This window comes from Trichomonas vaginalis, chromosome IV (assembly GCF_026262505.1).
Source record: "Trichomonas vaginalis G3 chromosome IV, whole genome shotgun sequence".
NCBI lineage: Eukaryota > Parabasalia > Trichomonadida > Trichomonadidae > Trichomonas > Trichomonas vaginalis.
The window spans coordinates 13,686,081-13,702,758 of record NC_067206.1 but is presented as its reverse complement, the minus strand read 5'-3'; the positions used below and the strand labels follow the sequence as shown (position 1 = coordinate 13,702,758).

Here is a 16,678-nt window from a genome sequence, read left to right as displayed (position 1 = left end):
GCAAATGTAAAGGCAGAAAAACTTTTACATTTGCAAAACCAAACCGTACAGTATGAAAACTTAGCACAAGAAAGTAAAAATAACGACGCAGCCATGCAAAAGGCAATGAAAAGCGCAGAATATATAAAAGCTAACAATGACTGGTTAGATGCCCAAGCCAACGCTAAAGCAGCCCAGCTTATAGGGTCAATAAGGACAAAAATACAAGCGGATGAAGACAGTTCAAATGAAGCTTTAATGAATGCTGACTTTAAGAACGCCTTCGAAGCTCTTCATAGTAAGGTGAAACTAGTGAACGATTTCTCATCTGGAAAGAAACTGAAGTCTGAAGGTTTCGACAAAGAGTTAAGAGAAGTAGCACAAAATATGACGAAAATAACAGATGCTGCAACGAGACAGGCAGTTCAAAGTGCCTATGACGCCGTTAGAGCAACCGTTGTGGAAAGTCAAGAAAAAGAGTTACAACAGACCAAAACAGACCTAGTAAATGCTTTCTTAAGAACGAAAAGTCAGGTAGGACATTATGCTGCAGATGGAACATATGTGCCAGCTGGTGGAACTTATATACCAGCTGGTGGAACTTATATACTAGCTAGTGGAACTTATATACCACCAAACCCTCCAAGAGAAGCACCTGCACCAGGACTACCTAAAACATTTACATCGTCACATGGACACAGACACAGGCATGCACCAAAACCAACACAACAACCAACAGTTCAAAATCCAGCACAACAACAACAACCAACACAACAACCAACAGTTCAAAACCCTGCACAGCAACCAACACAACAACCAACAGTTCAAAATCCAGCACAGCAACCACAACCAAAACCAACAGTTCAAAACCCTGCACCTGCACCACCTCCACAACCAACACAGCAACCAACAGTTCAAAACCCTGCACAACAACCACAAACAGAGCAAGGACATAAAAGAAGTAAAGAAAAAGGAAACCAAGAATTCTTAAAAATGCTTAAGGAAGATTATGGTTACCCAGATACTATTGACTTTAGTGACAGATATAAAGAAGCTATTAGAAAGTTCAAGGAAGGAAATACTGACCCGAACCTATTTAGCTTTATGGCTCAGCACCAAATGGGATATAATTTCAAACCTGGAAAATACAAGCTCGCTAAGGGATATGATTTAATAGCATATCATCCAAATGACATGAATGAATTTACTCCGAGATATTTGATGTCAGAGCTAAATGATAATTCAACTCTCTTCATGAAACGCGTAAAAAATAGAGACGGAACGAAAGAAGAAAGGTTTATGAGTCCGGATGACTTAGATAGGGAACTTGTTAAAACGGTCTCGGAATATATGAAATGCCACCAGATGAGGTACAAGAAACTCAACAGGAAGAAGTTCAGATACAACCAACATGGAAGAAATAGTTCAGCAACAACAGCTAGAAGAGCCTGAAGGAAACGAACAAGTCCCTCCTTTGGAAACTAACTTCACAGAACTAGATGAAGATTTGGAACAGCCGAAAATCTTGACCCTCAACAAGAGTATGAGGTGAATATGGAATCTTTCCAAGAGTCTAAGAAAAATTCGGCTGACATGGTAGAAGAATATCGAAAAATGTTTGCCGACATACAAAAGACTCCAACACCAGATGAAAATATTCAGCATAGAATGGAAGTACTGAAAGAAAATGTACGCAAATACAATAACCCTTTTTACTTACGACCATATAACGTTCAATCTTTTGCTGAACTCGGTGAAAATAAAAGGTTAAATTTCAACAAAACATATAAAATGAAACATTGTTTAAAGTTCATTCAGAACCTAACCAAGATGGAAACAAACCTACTTTTGTTTCTGCAGACGATGGAACTACAATGAGATGGGGTCATAAAGCTAACCCGGATAGTGGTTCATAAACTTACAACCACAATTCCAAGAAGTTGTAGACGCAATGGAAGTGAATGGTGAACCAGATTTAGCTGGTATTTTCAGCGCGGCTTTAATGCCATTGAAAGATATGAAAGATGCAGATATTTTGACCAGTATGAAATGAACATGGCTGATGGAAATATAACACCTGACGTTCTAGAACATTTATCTCAAAGAACTACACAGAACCATAGAGATGGTATATTTGGTGAAGAGTTTAGAAAAAGAAAGTTAGGGAGACAGAAGGAAGAGAACCTATTGTACATGACCTTGCAAACGAAAGTTTACAAAATGTCATAAAAACTTACTTTGCAGACAATGAACCGAGAAGGGATGAATATTTAAGAAAACTCAAATGGACAGTACCAAATGAAATGTTAGTATTGAAAAACATGTTCCTTGACAAAATAAAACCAACTACAGAAATAAATGACGCAAGACTGAAACATTGGGTAAAAGCTTTCCCATTCACAAAAGATATTATTGTAACATGGAAAGAAAACCAGAATGGCTACAAAAACATATATTTGGAAACGAGCTTATTCCATATGGACAAGCTCTGTTTGAAGAGCTTGAACCGGAAACTCAGGAAAGAGTCATGCAAACAATACGCGAAGACTCAAATACAAACTATGACAAAATCTTTCTAGGATATAGGTTACCTGAGATGGGCGACCAGAGCCCAAAGGCAAAAAGGACATGGGAAATTTACAACATACTAGGTGAACATGAGGCAAAGATGCAACAACTTGAAGCAGAGGGCAAGTTACCAAAAGCGACACCAAAGAAGAAGAGAAGAGTAGAACAAAGTGAAAATAGTGAAGAAGTAACTTCATCTAGTGAAAGTAGTGGCAATGAAGGAAAAGGAAGAGTTAAAAACTCAGCCAGGAAGAAAGTAAAGCTTGGTCCACGTGGGTTCTATTATGACACATAAATCCAACTATTCTATATTTTTACCCATATGAAATGTACGCCGCTCAGAATATAACGCCAACAGTTTTGGATGCCATGAATGGAAATGTTTCCGAATGGTATAACGAATGCGACAATGCCATTAGAAGGTCAGAAATAGTTCCTGGAACTTACGAATATACAACTGCTGTTTCTTATGGAAACGTAGGTGAGTTTGGAGAAGGTTCTTCAACAACAGTAGATATTGCTTGCGACAGGTTTCATATTATTTCTATTGACAACTCATTCTTATACGTGGAACAAGACATTGAAATAAAACCTTCTGCCAAGTTGTCTGACAAGAAAGGTTGCAATGGAATTTTCTATGTCGGATACCAATATGCTCCAGAAGTTTTCATGGGATATAAGATATATTCTAACTCTGACTTAGTTCAAACAGTAACATGGGCAAACTATGAATGGTTCGCTTTGAGAAACTCAGTACAACCACAAGCTAGAGAACAAACAGACCAGTATGCAACTATTGAGAAAATAAGAAGACTTGACCCTAACGTTCCAGGAGTTTATGTTAACCTTTCTGGTTCAGATGGAAATGCTGCCACTAAAGTAAAACTGAAACTTAGAGTTCCTTTGTCATCTTTCCTCATCTTCAGGTTTTTAAGATACTTGCCAAACTGGGCAGGAAAAATTTCTATCGAACTTACTCCAAGCAAAATAACTTAGTCATTGCACCAACACAAGACCCATTCACTATTACTGTAGCTGGAACTGGTGGAGCCAAGTTCTGTGACTTTTGCAAAGACAAAGTTGACTTAGACTTTGGTTTCTCAAACCTCAACACTGAAGTAAACTATTATTTCAATGCTGCTGGAACTGCTTGGGACCCAGTTAAGTTCACATGCGAAAAGTTTGAATGCAAGAGAATAGAAAGCAGACTTGCAGTCTATATGTTGGACCCAGATATTTCAAATGCTTTAGCTGCCAAATATATTGCAGTTCCACTTATGTTCCCTATACACCAAATATCTGTCAAAGACTTTGCAGGTGAAGTTGGAAACCAAAGTGCTGACCAGGTGCAAGAACAGATATTGCTTTAACAACTGCAATGAAACATGCAGATACTATGTTTGTACTGTTCAGACGAACTATAAATGACTATTCTTGTTTCTACAACCCCGGTATTAAATATCATATAAACATAGATGGCAAATATTATCCAAGAGAAGAATATTCTACAGTTGAGGATATGAGGTCATACAACTTGACATTAGATGCTATGAACTTTAACAACAACTTCACAACAACCATTAACCCTGAAATGCAAAGTTCTATTATGCCATATGTGAAAGTATGGACTCATACAGGAAGTCAAAAAACTCAATATACAAATGGAGACCGTTCAAACTTTTGGCTTGGCATTCCATTTGCTGACTCAGAAGACTTTATGGGTGGTATTTCAACTGTTGGTACAGTTCAAATACAATATACTGGTGACAGAGACGGTCCAGATGAATTGAGAGCAAAGAAGTTTACAAAACCAATAGCACTTTTCACGGAAGATGCTCTTTTGAAGATTCGTTCGATGAAACCTGCTGGGGCTCCTCAGATTGGCATAACGACAGCTTCCATCGAGCAGATTTTGGCAGCAGGTCAGTAAGTTGTTCTTGAACTGACTTCTCTCCGTCAAATATTGACAGTACGCCAGTTTTGACATAATATTGTATTATAAACTTACCTTTAGAAATATCTGTAAGTTTTGAAGTTATATTTTTGTCTGCTTCAAGAACTTTCACCATTTCAGTTATACCAACTTTCTTTGCTTTATGAAAATATTTTGGTTCAGCAAAGACTGCTATTCTATAACATTTTCCATTGTTTGTATAAAGAACTATTCTGTCAATGTATTTGTATTGTTTGTGTGTGTAAACTTTGTTCTGCTTCAATTCGAAGAGATATCCGAATACGTCCATCTTTTTATTCTAAGTAAAATGTCATTTCCGAAAAATAGAAGCGTAAGTGTTTCAAAAGGTTTAATGGCGGTGGCAGATGTGAAGTTAAATTCACCAACTCAAACAAACAGTCAAAGTGTTGTTGTCAATGTCAAAGACAGAGATGTTGAAGTGGGGAAACCATACGAAGACGAAATGGTATAACAATAGTTCCTGTAAAAGAACAACCAACATATCCTGAAGTTAGCAGAGACTTAAGTTCTGTTGCAGATATTCGAAACGACTACCAACAACTGAAAGACAAACTTCAAACTCAGGAGAAGATTTGTCAAGCTTTAGGTATAATGTTAAACTTGGTCGAACACAACCCTGTAAAAGTGAACTCATATGTCATTGCACCTCATGAAGTTTTGAAAGAACTATTGAAACTTTTGACAGAGGCAGACGATATAAACATCAAAGAAATAGAACCCGACGTTAGTTGCTGTGGTGTTTCATATAATGTCATTGACAAGATATACGTTATGAAAGGAGGTGAAACGTTGAACTTAAAATATAGTTTCCCAGACGTCATAAAAATATTTGACGACCACAACATTTCATTAAAATTTACTTGCTAAGTAAATGGCAGAAGACATAGTGGTTTATACTATTACGACTAAAAACCCTGAGTCATATAATTCTATAACAACAAACTTACAAAGTCCTCAAGGACGATATTGTAAACTAACCTTAAACACAATGACGACTAAAGCCTGTTTTGCTCTTTTGACACCAGAAGACTTTATTGTTGTGAATGGTAAAAAATACTCCTTTGAAGATACTTACTCAGATATACCACCAACAGGTTTTGTTGACTTATTTAATACTTTAAGTACGGGTGTAACATGTGCTGCAACTAGAGCAGGTTTCATTATGTTTGGATGTCCGACTGAGTTTACTATAAACGATATGAGCTATAATACAAAACTTATTTCTGGTTTTTACTACCAACAGTTTCCTATAACAGGAAAAGGTGTCATACAAGGAATGTCTATTCCATTGACTTTAAGTACACCTATTTTATATATTGTTTCAGACTTAGGTTCAAAGTGTTATTCGAATGTCGACAGAAACTACTATGACCAAAAGATACTTATGCGTATAAATAACACATTCTCTGCTGGTTTGCCTATTGTTCATTCGAATGCAGAGTTTTCAGCTTTAGTAAACTCAAACACTTTAGCAAACATAAACTTAACCTTAGTTGACGCAAACTTTGTTCCTGTAAAACTTTTATGTCCTATGTATTTGTCAATGACGGCAGAAAGTTTCGAATTGGAAGATGCAACTGGTGAAAGTATTGTATTACAAGAACAACTTCAACAACAAATAGCTCAAGAACAACAAATGCAACAACAAAGTCAAGAATAAAAAAATATTATTTTTTTATTTTTATAAAAATGTACAGAATAGATGTTTCAGATTTTTATGACTTCCAAGCGTTCAGAAATATGTGTCCATTTCGAGACTATAACAAAGCAGTCGAGAATTTGAAACGTTTAGTCATTTATGTCGACTCTGCCCCAGAATGTTATGTTATGAAAGAATGGGATGTAGTCTTTAACAAACCTAAAGCGACAATAGTTTCAGAACAAGAATGTAAAAGAAACTTAAGAAAATAAAAGTTGTACAAGTTGGCATGAAGATGTTAGATGCTTGGATATCTTATTGTCAAAGTTAGAAGATTTTTCAGTTCGAGGTATAAAGTTCTATACACCTTCTCCAAACTTCTATTCTATCTTCACTGGATATAAATACGAACAAGTAGAATGGAAAGAAAATATTATAGAAGCTTGGTTAGACCATGTCAAAGAAATTATATGCAATGGAAACGAAAAGGTTTATGAGTATATCTTATGTTGGTTTGCAAACATCTTACAACATCCAAGTGCTAAAAATGAAACTGCTCTCATTATAATTGGAAAACAAGGAACAGGTAAGAACACTTTCTTTACAGATATCTTATGCAAACTGTTAGAGGGCTATTCGAACCCGAATATGACAAACTTAGAAAACATCTGCGGTAAATTTAACTCTTCAATAGAGAATATGAAACTTATAGTATGTAACGAACTTCAAAGTATAGATACAACAAAAGTTTTGAACTCAGATGCTTTGAAGAGTCTTATAACAGACAAAGTTGGAGTTGTTGAAAGAAAATATAAAGACCAAAGAGTTTGTGAAAATGTTGCAAACTTCATTATGGTTTCAAACAATGCTGTTCCGATGAAGTTAGAAAGTTCTGACAGAAGATATGTAGTTGTCAGAACGTCAGATTCTCATATGCAAGATACAGAATATTTTGACGACTTAGCAGAAACTTTGACATCTGACTTTTACAACCACTTGTTCTCATATTTTATGACATTAGATATTTCTAAGTTCAATCCAAGACAAATTCCACATACCGAAGAGAGACAAACATTGTTAGAAGCAAACAAGAGTGTATATGAACTGTTCATAGATGAAACTGACTTTGAGTGTTTAGATGAAAGGTCATTGTACGATTCGTATAAACAATATTGTCAAGAGTATGGTTATATGACAGCGTCTAAACGAACATTCTTGGCAAATGTCAAAAGTCTTTTAGACGTACAGAATGGTGTATATACAAAGAAAAATTTTTCTGAGTAAATTTTTTAAAAAAATATTTTTTTATCCGATAGAAAAGATGACAAAATTCATCTCAGTAAACAAGTACATGTCAGGACTTAAAGAAGAACTAGACCCATTCACATATTTGAATGTTTACTTCTACCATTTTGAAAAGTCTTCATTCAGCAAAGTTTGGAACATCGAACCAGTTAAGTTTGCTGTTGTGACTAAAAATGGTGCGAAATTGAAGACTTAGACATAGAAGGTTTGTTAACAGTCAAAGAAAGTTTTGACAGAAGGTTCTCAAACCTTAAAGAAGGCAAAGCATACAAACTTGTTATACCTTATGAACCAAAGAAAGCAGACGACTATGAATATTATGAGTCTAAGATAGTTGAAGTTCAAGGTAAATTGGGTAAAAAGATTTTAGAGTCTAAGCCGGTGTTTGCTCCTAAAGAGGAAGAGAACATTGACATTGACCCAGAAATGTTCTAAAAATAAAATTTTATTTTTACATGTCAAATTTCTTTTTCTCTGGCTCTGGTTCTTTCTTCTCTTCTTCTACTTTCTTTTCTTTCTTTTCTCTCTTCTTCTTTTCTGGTGGTGAGACGTCAAATTTCTCAGAACCATATTTTTGTAAAAGTTCTTTGTCCTTTAATAGCTCTTCTATTCTGTTTTCTATTTCATCTTCAAGAACAGCGCATGTGTCTTCTTTGCATTCTAAGAAGTTTTGTTGGACTTCATCTCTCCAAGAGGCGTCATCTCTGTCAACAAGTCTGTCATTGACAAATTTTAAGACTGCTCTGCTTAATGTTTTATGGTTCTTGTCATATTCCCAGAAACAGAACTTTAGAACAAATTCACCTTTCTTGTTTACACTATGTAAGATTTTATGGTCGACAGATGTTTTGCTGTCGAAAAGCTTGTCTCGAATATAGATAGCGAAATCGCTAGACATTTTCTAAAAGATAAAATTTTAATTTTTCTAAAAATATGTTAGAAAAAAAGTTTGCTGACATTGACAAAAAATTTGAGAATGTTTTAAATAAGAACAAGAGGAAGTTGGAAAATGCTCAGATAAAACCTATACATGACAAGTTCTTATTTGCTCAGAATGGTATAACAGGTCTAATTGCACCGCCTGGGTCTGGTAAGACTTTCACTTATCTTAAAATGGCTGCACAACAACAAGAACTAGATGAGAAGAACCCATTCTATGAGTTAGTTGTCATTTGTAGTACTTCGGGTCAATTTGACCAAACAGTCAATTCGTTCAAAGATATTATAAAGAAGTCTAAGTTAGTATGTATAAAAGACTCTGAGTTGTTAGATTGGATAAAGAAGTACCAAAGAAGAGTTTTGAAGTACAATGCTATAAATGAGTATATAAATTCGAAGTTTAAAGACCCAAATGAGGAAATGCAGAGAATATTAGAGAAGAAACACTTCAGAAACAAACAGAAAGAGATAGAATACATTTCGAAGAAATTGCAATCTTACGATTGGAAGACTTACCCTCATAGATGTCTTCTTATCTTAGATGACTTTGCTTCTCATCCTTTGTTAAAGAATAGAGAACAAGACATGTGTCGAATTCTTAAGAAGCTCAGACACTTTAACATTTCAGTTGTCATTTGTGTACAGACAGCAAAGAGTTTAAGTAAGGATGTAAAGAGAATACTTACTGACATTGTACTTTTCCCCGGATTGTCCGAAGACGATTTCATGGAACTTATGAAAGAGTCCATGGCAGGTAAGTTTGACAGACATGAACTATGGGAGAAGTACAAAGTCATACAAGACCCTCATACTTCTTTCAGAATTCATATCTACGCAAACAAAGTTCAAATTGTAAAAAGTCAAGCTTGAAAAATAAATGGTTCATTTACTCTGCTTGTTTGAAGTTGTCAAAATACTCTGTTATTTTTTCCTTTAACAATGGCAAATCTTCTTTGAAGGTAAGAATTGTACAACCTTTAATATCATAGTGTGTTTGAGGTAACGTATCTTGAACTATTTGTTTCACATCTTCATTTGGGGTCATTGAAATCGGTAAGTTTTCGCGATAGAACCAATTTCTGTCAGATTTGTAAATCTTAGCAAGGTCGTAAAAGCTTTTGTTGTTTCTTCTGACTAAATGCAACATAACCATATCTCTGTCTTCTTCATTTTCCATCTCTTCAGTATAAATCATATACTTATAGTTCTTTTCCTTTCCTTTTGGTACCGAACGTGGTATTCTTTTCTGAATGTTTTTGTCTTTTGCTTCAAGCTTGTTCTCTAGCTCTTCACGTTCTTGTCTATGAATTTCATCTAACATCATGAAAATATAACAAGCATAACGAGGTGAAGCCCACATTGCAACAGCATTTACAAGAAGTCTATGTACATACCAGCCTCTCAAACCAGGAGCCAAATTCTTGCGATTTTCGTACGGAATCTCTACCCGCGGTTTTCCGCGGGTAGCAAACATATGAGGAAATTCTTCTAAAAGTTCTTTTGTCTGTTGGTTTTCAAACCAATGATGTGCTTGCTTTGTAGAACGAAGAGCATTCAAAATACTTTGCATTTGGTACATATCGTCTTTGACCGAACGAATGAGACGTAACTGTTTGTTATACTGTATGTACTCGTATTCTTCATTTATGGCTTCATGAACGATAGCAGTTGTTGTGTTCTCTGTTGTTGTCATATCTGTCTTTATATTCCGGATAAAAAAATATTTTATAAAAAAACTAGCGTTATTTTTTTATTTTGTATAAAAGATATGATTTCAGGGATTTTTTTTACGAAGTGCAAAAGTTCTCTTCGTAAAAAAATAACAGTTATATAATGAAATTTGGTCATTTTTTTCATGTCAGAAGACTCGAAGGTGCAACACTTCCAAAATACCGACGAACTCAGAAGAGCAGCATGGCAGTATGTTCTTGACAACTTCTTTGAGTTCTCCAGGTACAGCTTGGAAAATGCTGAAGAACTCCGACACAGAGAATTTGGAGAAATTGCACTCCAATACTACCTTGACAAACAAAGGGTAAAATAAGACTAAAAACTTAACGTTTAAAAAGTGACATTTTTAATGAGCTCCGAGTCACCGAGAAAACTTGGTCAGATGTTAGCAGCTTACTTCCCTGAGGAGGATGGAAGCGTTACATACGTAAGGTTCAAAAACAACGAACCTGGAATTGCGTACCAAATTCGCAATTACATGACCATGGAAGAGTACGAAAGGTTCCTACAAGAGAAACCAGCTCTAAACAACTCAGAAAAGAAAGAATAAAAAGTTTAACTCGTAATTGTTTATTTTTTTACTTGTATGGGCAAGCTGCAAGAATGAAGTCGATTATCTCAGTCTTTGTCTTGACGAGCTGGACGGCTCTTGCGAGTACGTCTGTTTTGCGGTCTCCAGCTGGTGTCTGACCTTCGTAATTGCGCATGTTCTTGAGAGCTCCAACTGTAAATGGTTGTAGGATGAAGAGTCTCTCAGACTGCTTGAGGTAGTCGTCTCTGTCTTTGACCGAATCTGTGGTACGAGTCGAATCGGTCGATTGGAGGGAAGAGACTGAAAGCCTGTCGTCTTCCATAGGGGCTGTGGCATAATCTTTGCGTAAGCGGTTCAGACCTTCTTCGAACTCTTGGTCTCTCTTCGATTTGGATTGAGATTGGAATTGCTGGGGTGGAGCTTGCTGGAACAACCAAGGGTTGGGGAAGTAAGGCATAGGCTGAGGAGGAGGGTAGTTCGGGAAGCCTTGTGGTGGGTAGTAACCTTGAGGTGGAAATTGGTAGTAATTTGGTGGAGGTACTTGCTGGAACTGAGGTGCAGGGGCTGGTGCTTTAGGTTCTGCAGCTTTCGGTACTTCTGGCTTTGGAAGGCATTCAGGAAGAGGAACGTCAGTCATCCGTTTGTGTCCTGTCGGAAGGAAAAATTTTTCCTGTCGGAAGGAAGAACTTTTTCTGTCGGAAGGAAAAACTTTTTCTGAAGTTCGACCAAAAAGTTCTCAATTTTCGAAAATTTGAATGGTTTACGGACGGACAACTGGAAGAGTTCTTCCTGTCGTCGGGAAAAATTTTTCCCTTTGTCCGGAAAATATTTTCCTGTCGGATGGAAGGACTCGGAATGCCAGAAGGATTTGACGAGGCAATTTACCTCATTGAACTTAACGACTGCGTAAAAGACTACTTGCGCAAGGTAATGAAGCCCAAGGTCAAGTTCACCAGTATTTCTGGAAGGTCTACACTTCAGCTCGAGACTTCGACTGGAATTCCAATTCAAATACCAGACGGGACAGCCTACGATGGCATAAAGGACGCCAAAAGAGAAGCTCTTGTTAAGTTCCTAAACAAACGTCCTTGGATAAAAATACCAAACAAGGAGAACCCCCTACCCCATATGAAATTGGCAATTCAGTCTCTCCTTCACTTCTCGGGTCAGCCGTTCTACATAACCTGTGAAGGCGACATTCAGCCAGTTCTTCAGCCAGTTCAATAAACATCTCATTTTAACTTCACTTTTTTTATGTTTTTACGCATGTGAAGAAGAAGCCTTCTGGTAAGTTTCTTATAGCCATATACATGGCACGCTTTGAGTAAAAACATTTTTTTTCATTTTTTGAATGAAGCAAGTTAAATTCGTCCCACACCAAACTCAATGGACCGATGAAGAGTTTCAAGCTATGGTTGAAGGTGTTGAGAACGACATAGACGGCGAACTTGAAGGAGCTCAAATCACTATTGCAACCAAAATTGCAGAAGTCAAGGAACAGATAGCTCCACTTAAAGCTACCAAAGCTACTCTTGACCTCATGGATAGTTACCGTTTAGATGTCAAGAGTGGAATAAGACAATTAAAATTAAAACTTCTAAACTACGAAGCTATACTCCAAAAGTTAGCAGAAATGAGAAGACTTTACCAGAGCTACTTACATGTAAGGGACTTACCTTCAAGCAGTCCGACCAAAGATGAATTTGTTGACATTGTCCCAATTTTGTCCGAAAGTCAGCTCAGATGTTTCGAACTGCTCCCAACATATCCAGAATATGAACGTTTGCCTGAACTCTTCCGCAATCTCAAAAAACGTTTTTTGGTTCTCATGTTCGAAACTTTTATCGGAAGAGACAACAAACGTTCAGAAGAAGAACAAGATATTATTTTAAACTTGTTGTATGACTTAACCGTCATAACAAGCTTTTTGAAGTAAAACCGTCATTCTCAAACCACTTCATTTTTTCGATGTCCGAACAAGCACCGAAGCCAAACTCAATGGCAGATGTCCTTTCAAGGTTGCCAGACAAGCGCCCAGTTCAAATTCAAATTGCCCAATTGAACGCTCATCTGTCAAACACCATTAAGACTCTCCAAAGTAGTCTTATGGAAGAGATAACCAATCTCAAAGTCGAAGTCCTCACGAACCAAGCTTCCAATAAGAAAGTCCTGAACGATTTCGCGGAAACCTTGCGCCAATACAACATAGAGAACCAAAACCTTGCCAGACTCATCTACCGTTTCTTCGAAGAGATAGACACCATCTGGAAGGTACTCTGAAAGGACAGAACATGCAACACCGTACTTCGTGAGTACCAAATTGCCGAAGGTATTATCAAAGAAGAGGAAGAAGAGGAAGAAGAGGAAGAAGAGAAACACGAAGAAAAGGAAGTTTGGGCAACCCTTGTTGTCGATGACGCTTACGAAATTTCCCAACCCTACCCATACAAAATCCGCAACAAGGGGACAGGCAAGGTTCTTACCCCAGTCCTCAACAACTTGGGACACTTGAACCTTAACCTTCGGAATTACGGTTCAATTTCCATGGGAAGGCTTGTCGGTATGCAATGGGTTCCAAATCCAGACAAGAAGACGAGGGTCAGACACATTGACGGTGACAAGCTCAACAACCGTAAGGAGAACCTCGAGTGGTTCTAAGAGTAAAAAAATTTTATTTTAGGGGGAAACCCCGAGTAAATTTAGGTGTTATTTAGATAAGTAGGTTAAATTAAGGTAATTTGTAAAATTAGTTCCCGACCTTTGAATTGGGCTCTTTCGTTATCCCAGTTGCGTAGGAGGTCGTCCCAGAGGAGTTGGTAGAATTGCCAATCCAAGGACGATTTGTCCTCCCAGGCATTGAGGATGTACTGCTCGTAGAGTTTCATGACCTCTGCCTTGCACCAGACACCCTCTCCCTTGGAACATAAGGCTTCTTCGAAGTGCTCGAATGCGATTGGCTGCTTGACCATCCGAAATGACACTTTTTGTCCGTTTGGTCAATGTTCGTGTCTCGTGCCATAGTCGACGAAAATACAGACAAACAGGTTATATATGAGTTTGAGACCAAGAATGGTGTAACTCGACCTGTCCGATTCAAAGACTCCGAGGGCGACCATGAAATTAAACGGAAATTAGCTAGGAAGGAATATAAAATGGACTGGTTGCCACCACCTCCACCACCTTTACCTGTTCCTCAAGTAAATAAGCCTTTCCCGTTCCCAAGAATTCCCACATTTAAATTCAAATTCGAATAAAAATTTTTTATTTCATGCAATGTTTAACTATTTCACCATCTTCTTTAACACCCCAGTACTTACGCTTGGAGAGGACATGAACTTCTGAAAATACCTATCTAGCTTAAAAACCCATCTTTTCACCGACCATTCCCATTTCAATGAGTTTGTTGTATCCTTCTTCGTTCGTCATGAGTGCGTCAATGTTCTCATAGTAAACCTTCACTTTGGATTTGACTTCGGAGAAGAATTTGTTGTAGTTGTCAAGGACTGCCTTTGCGAACTGAGGGTAAGACAATGTTCGACAATAGGTTTTAATGTGGTTACTAAGCCACTTTGACCTTGAGTGAATTCGTACTTCAAAACAAAAGGAGAAAACCTTTCAACAAAGTTGTCGACCTTCTCATAATGTTTACTCTTCATCTCTTGAGTTTCTTAATGAATATCCCATGTCGAATTCATAAGCAATTTGAGTGTCATTGCAAGTTTGGGGTTTGAAGCTTTCCTAATATCATACAGTTGTTGTATGACTTTTCCAACTGTATAGTTCCTTCCCGGGAACTCACCATCTTCGTTTGGAATTCCAGTCGGAATATATTGGAAAAACCTCATGTATGCAGCGTTAAGGTCGACATAGTATATTTTTTCATCTGAGTCGAACTTGTCGCAACCAATTGGTCCAGTTTGTGGAAATTCAAGTGAGTCTCTTATCTTCTGAGAAACTTCTCCTGTTATCTCATAAACATCGTCGAAGCAACCTGTTTCATATAAAACCTTCTGACCTAACTCAGATGCTCTCCAATACAATTGACGTCAATTGGATGTCTCAATGGAAGTTTGTTTATAGCATCTTGAAGTTCTTGCAACCTCATTGGAAGTTCTTCTGGTTCAGGTTGGTATCCGAACAATCCAACTCCTTGTGGAATTGTGTAATTCTTTTGTACTAGAACTTTGTCTGGAACAACTTTTGGTCTTGCTAACAGTGAAAAGTTTGTTTCGTCTTTTGTACAAAAGTTTCTGTCAGCTTGTCATCTGGAATTGGTTCCAACAAACCTTTCTCGAAAAGAATGTTTACAGCTCTGACAATGTTGCACTTGCCTTTTTCCGAACAATGGGTTTGTAAGACTTTCATTCAACATGAAGTGGTTGTGGACAATTACAATCTTCAACCATGGTAAGTCTTTGTCAACAACATAGTCGTCATGTGAAGAACCTTTAGTTGTAGGTATGTTGACTCGGATATTGACATTTGCCAACGGTGCAATTTTTGCCAATTGACCTCTGAGAATGTACCTTGTCTTCACACATGACTCAAGATACTTCATTTTCTCATCTGTAACAAGACCAGAGTTCCTGAGACATGTAAGAATACAAGGTTCATTGACAATTGTTTCAATTGAATTGTAAATTCCATACCTTGTCAAGTCAATGTCAGACTTATTTCTGAAGGGGAAGTATCCAGCATGTTGTCTGACTGCTTGAGGTTAGGTTGGTACCATTCGAACTTGACACTTGCAATTCCTTCAATTGCATTCAAAATGTCTGAGTCGGAGTCAACCATTTGTTCTCTCTTTGTAGTCTTGAAAGCGTCAAGAAGCATTGCAGCTGTTGTGACATTGCCATGTGCATAGTAAATGTGACCATCCAAATCTGTTATGGTCAATCTGAGATTGTGTCCTTTCTTATTTCCGTCTTGTATGGCAGCAAGTACACCCATGAAGCCTTCTTTGTTCTTTCCTTCGTCAAAGTTTACTGTAAAGGTTCGACCAGATGTAATTTGACTCTAACTTCACGGTACTTTTCATATGCATATCTTGTTCTTTCCATGGAGCATGTGTGTCTTCACCTTTCCTTTTTTCCTTCTCAAAGGATGCAATTGTTCGTCATGTTTCCAGTAGAATCTGGCAAAGCCGTCGTGTCCTTCAACTTGAGGTTCACTAACATCGAAAGGCATGTCCATAAGACGTTCTTCTTCTAACCTCTCTAGTCTGTTTGGATAATTTGCACGTGCTGTTTCCAAATCTAATTCGTAGCGAAGACCAGACAATTTGTCATAGACTTTTATGGGTCTTCCCTTCCTATATTTAAAATTCTTCGAAACTCTCCAACCATATCTTTGCAACTCTGCTTTTATTCTAGCAGATTTTCTATCCATTCTATATGGGGGCATTTTTATAAAAGAGAAAAAAATATTTTTTCTTTACTTAACATAACTGCCTGCTGCCATAAGTCTTTGACGCCAACCCATACCAGCTAATGAAGGTTGACTTGGTTTAGTTTGGAAACTAAACTTTGGTTTTGGTTTATCTTCAGTTTTTGGTTTCTCTTCTTCTATCGGTTTTTCGTCACTTTTCGGTTCAGCTGACTTTACTTCACTTGCAGGAACAGTTGTGTCGTCAACATCTTCATAAATATCATATGCCATTTGTTTTTGTTTTCCTTTCAACTTTTTGTGTTTGTTGTAAAGTTTAGAATATTTCGACTCTAAGTCAATGAGATGTTCTATAATGAACTGTTGGTCAGTGAAGTAAACTTTTCCATCTGTTGTCTCGAAAGCCCCTTCAGACTTCAATATTTTATTTGTGAGAGTCTGTTTCTTTTTTGAGATACTTGCCGTTCCATTTTTATGAAAAGTGACTTTGTAGTTAGGGTTTGTATTTCCAGACCTGGCACTTTCTATTATTGAATTTTTCTCTTCATCTGTAAGTTCTTTGACAGGTTTTGACAATGGTTCTGAACTTTTTGTTTGTGGTGTCAAATCTACCGTTTCAACTTCT

The 16,678-nt window shown here is 37.2% G+C and overlaps 11 protein-coding genes and 6 pseudogenes across 17 annotated transcripts, besides 1 other annotated feature; 12 read left to right on the top strand and 5 right to left on the bottom strand.

The window, feature by feature from the left end:
* The first annotated feature begins 237 nt into the window (after positions 1 to 237).
* TVAGG3_0086300 lies at positions 238 to 1,653 on the top strand (annotated as a pseudogene). Its single transcript has one exon. A coding segment is annotated over exon 1 (1,416 nt).
* A 143-nt stretch (positions 1,654 to 1,796) lies between these two features.
* Positions 1,797 to 16,678: part of a mobile genetic element that runs on past the window's edge.
* Positions 2,069 to 2,208, top strand: TVAGG3_0086290 (annotated as a pseudogene). The gene has a single exon. A coding segment is annotated over exon 1 (140 nt).
* Positions 2,875 to 3,425, top strand: TVAGG3_0086280 (uncharacterized protein; the record flags this gene model as incomplete). The annotated part of the gene is made up of 1 exon (XM_051222280.1): positions 2,875 to 3,425. A coding segment is annotated over one exon (551 nt), but the record flags the coding sequence as incomplete, so codon positions are not given.
* Positions 5,394 to 6,182, top strand: TVAGG3_0086270 (uncharacterized protein; the record flags this gene model as incomplete). Its single annotated transcript, XM_051222279.1, has 1 exon — positions 5,394 to 6,182. The coding sequence occupies one exon, from the start codon at positions 5,394 to 5,396 to the stop codon at positions 6,180 to 6,182; it is 789 nt and encodes a 262-aa protein (XP_051107265.1).
* On the top strand, positions 6,212 to 7,042 carry TVAGG3_0086260 (annotated as a pseudogene). Its single transcript has one exon. A coding segment is annotated over exon 1 (831 nt).
* Positions 7,483 to 7,901, top strand: TVAGG3_0086250 (annotated as a pseudogene). The gene has a single exon. A coding segment is annotated over exon 1 (419 nt).
* On the bottom strand, positions 7,918 to 8,364 carry TVAGG3_0086240 (uncharacterized protein; the record flags this gene model as incomplete). The annotated part of the gene is made up of 1 exon (XM_051222278.1): positions 7,918 to 8,364. One exon carries the CDS (start codon positions 8,362 to 8,364, stop codon positions 7,918 to 7,920), a length of 447 nt encoding a protein of 148 aa, XP_051107264.1.
* TVAGG3_0086230 (protein of unknown function, DUF4106 family) lies at positions 8,400 to 9,275 on the top strand (the record flags this gene model as incomplete). Its single annotated transcript, XM_051222277.1, has 1 exon — positions 8,400 to 9,275. One exon carries the CDS (start codon positions 8,400 to 8,402, stop codon positions 9,273 to 9,275), a length of 876 nt encoding a protein of 291 aa, XP_051107263.1.
* Positions 9,344 to 10,098, bottom strand: TVAGG3_0086220 (KilA, N-terminal/APSES-type HTH, DNA-binding family; the record flags this gene model as incomplete). The annotated part of the gene is made up of 1 exon (XM_051222276.1): positions 9,344 to 10,098. A coding segment is annotated over one exon (755 nt), but the record flags the coding sequence as incomplete, so codon positions are not given.
* Positions 10,486 to 10,686, top strand: TVAGG3_0086210 (uncharacterized protein; the record flags this gene model as incomplete). The annotated part of the gene is made up of 1 exon (XM_051222275.1): positions 10,486 to 10,686. One exon carries the CDS (start codon positions 10,486 to 10,488, stop codon positions 10,684 to 10,686), a length of 201 nt encoding a protein of 66 aa, XP_051107261.1.
* TVAGG3_0086200 (uncharacterized protein) lies at positions 10,715 to 11,305 on the bottom strand (the record flags this gene model as incomplete). The annotated part of the gene is made up of 1 exon (XM_051222274.1): positions 10,715 to 11,305. One exon carries the CDS (start codon positions 11,303 to 11,305, stop codon positions 10,715 to 10,717), a length of 591 nt encoding a protein of 196 aa, XP_051107260.1.
* TVAGG3_0086190 (uncharacterized protein) lies at positions 11,509 to 11,895 on the top strand (the record flags this gene model as incomplete). Its single annotated transcript, XM_051222273.1, has 1 exon — positions 11,509 to 11,895. One exon carries the CDS (start codon positions 11,509 to 11,511, stop codon positions 11,893 to 11,895), a length of 387 nt encoding a protein of 128 aa, XP_051107259.1.
* TVAGG3_0086180 (uncharacterized protein) lies at positions 12,020 to 12,604 on the top strand (the record flags this gene model as incomplete). Its single annotated transcript, XM_051222272.1, has 1 exon — positions 12,020 to 12,604. One exon carries the CDS (start codon positions 12,020 to 12,022, stop codon positions 12,602 to 12,604), a length of 585 nt encoding a protein of 194 aa, XP_051107258.1.
* TVAGG3_0086170 (uncharacterized protein) lies at positions 12,637 to 12,948 on the top strand (the record flags this gene model as incomplete). Its single annotated transcript, XM_051222271.1, has 1 exon — positions 12,637 to 12,948. One exon carries the CDS (start codon positions 12,637 to 12,639, stop codon positions 12,946 to 12,948), a length of 312 nt encoding a protein of 103 aa, XP_051107257.1.
* Positions 13,375 to 13,637, bottom strand: TVAGG3_0086160 (annotated as a pseudogene). The gene has a single exon. A coding segment is annotated over exon 1 (263 nt).
* On the top strand, positions 13,668 to 13,907 carry TVAGG3_0086150 (uncharacterized protein; the record flags this gene model as incomplete). Its single annotated transcript, XM_051222270.1, has 1 exon — positions 13,668 to 13,907. A coding segment is annotated over one exon (240 nt), but the record flags the coding sequence as incomplete, so codon positions are not given.
* On the bottom strand, positions 14,878 to 16,056 carry TVAGG3_0086140 (annotated as a pseudogene). Its single transcript has one exon. A coding segment is annotated over exon 1 (1,179 nt).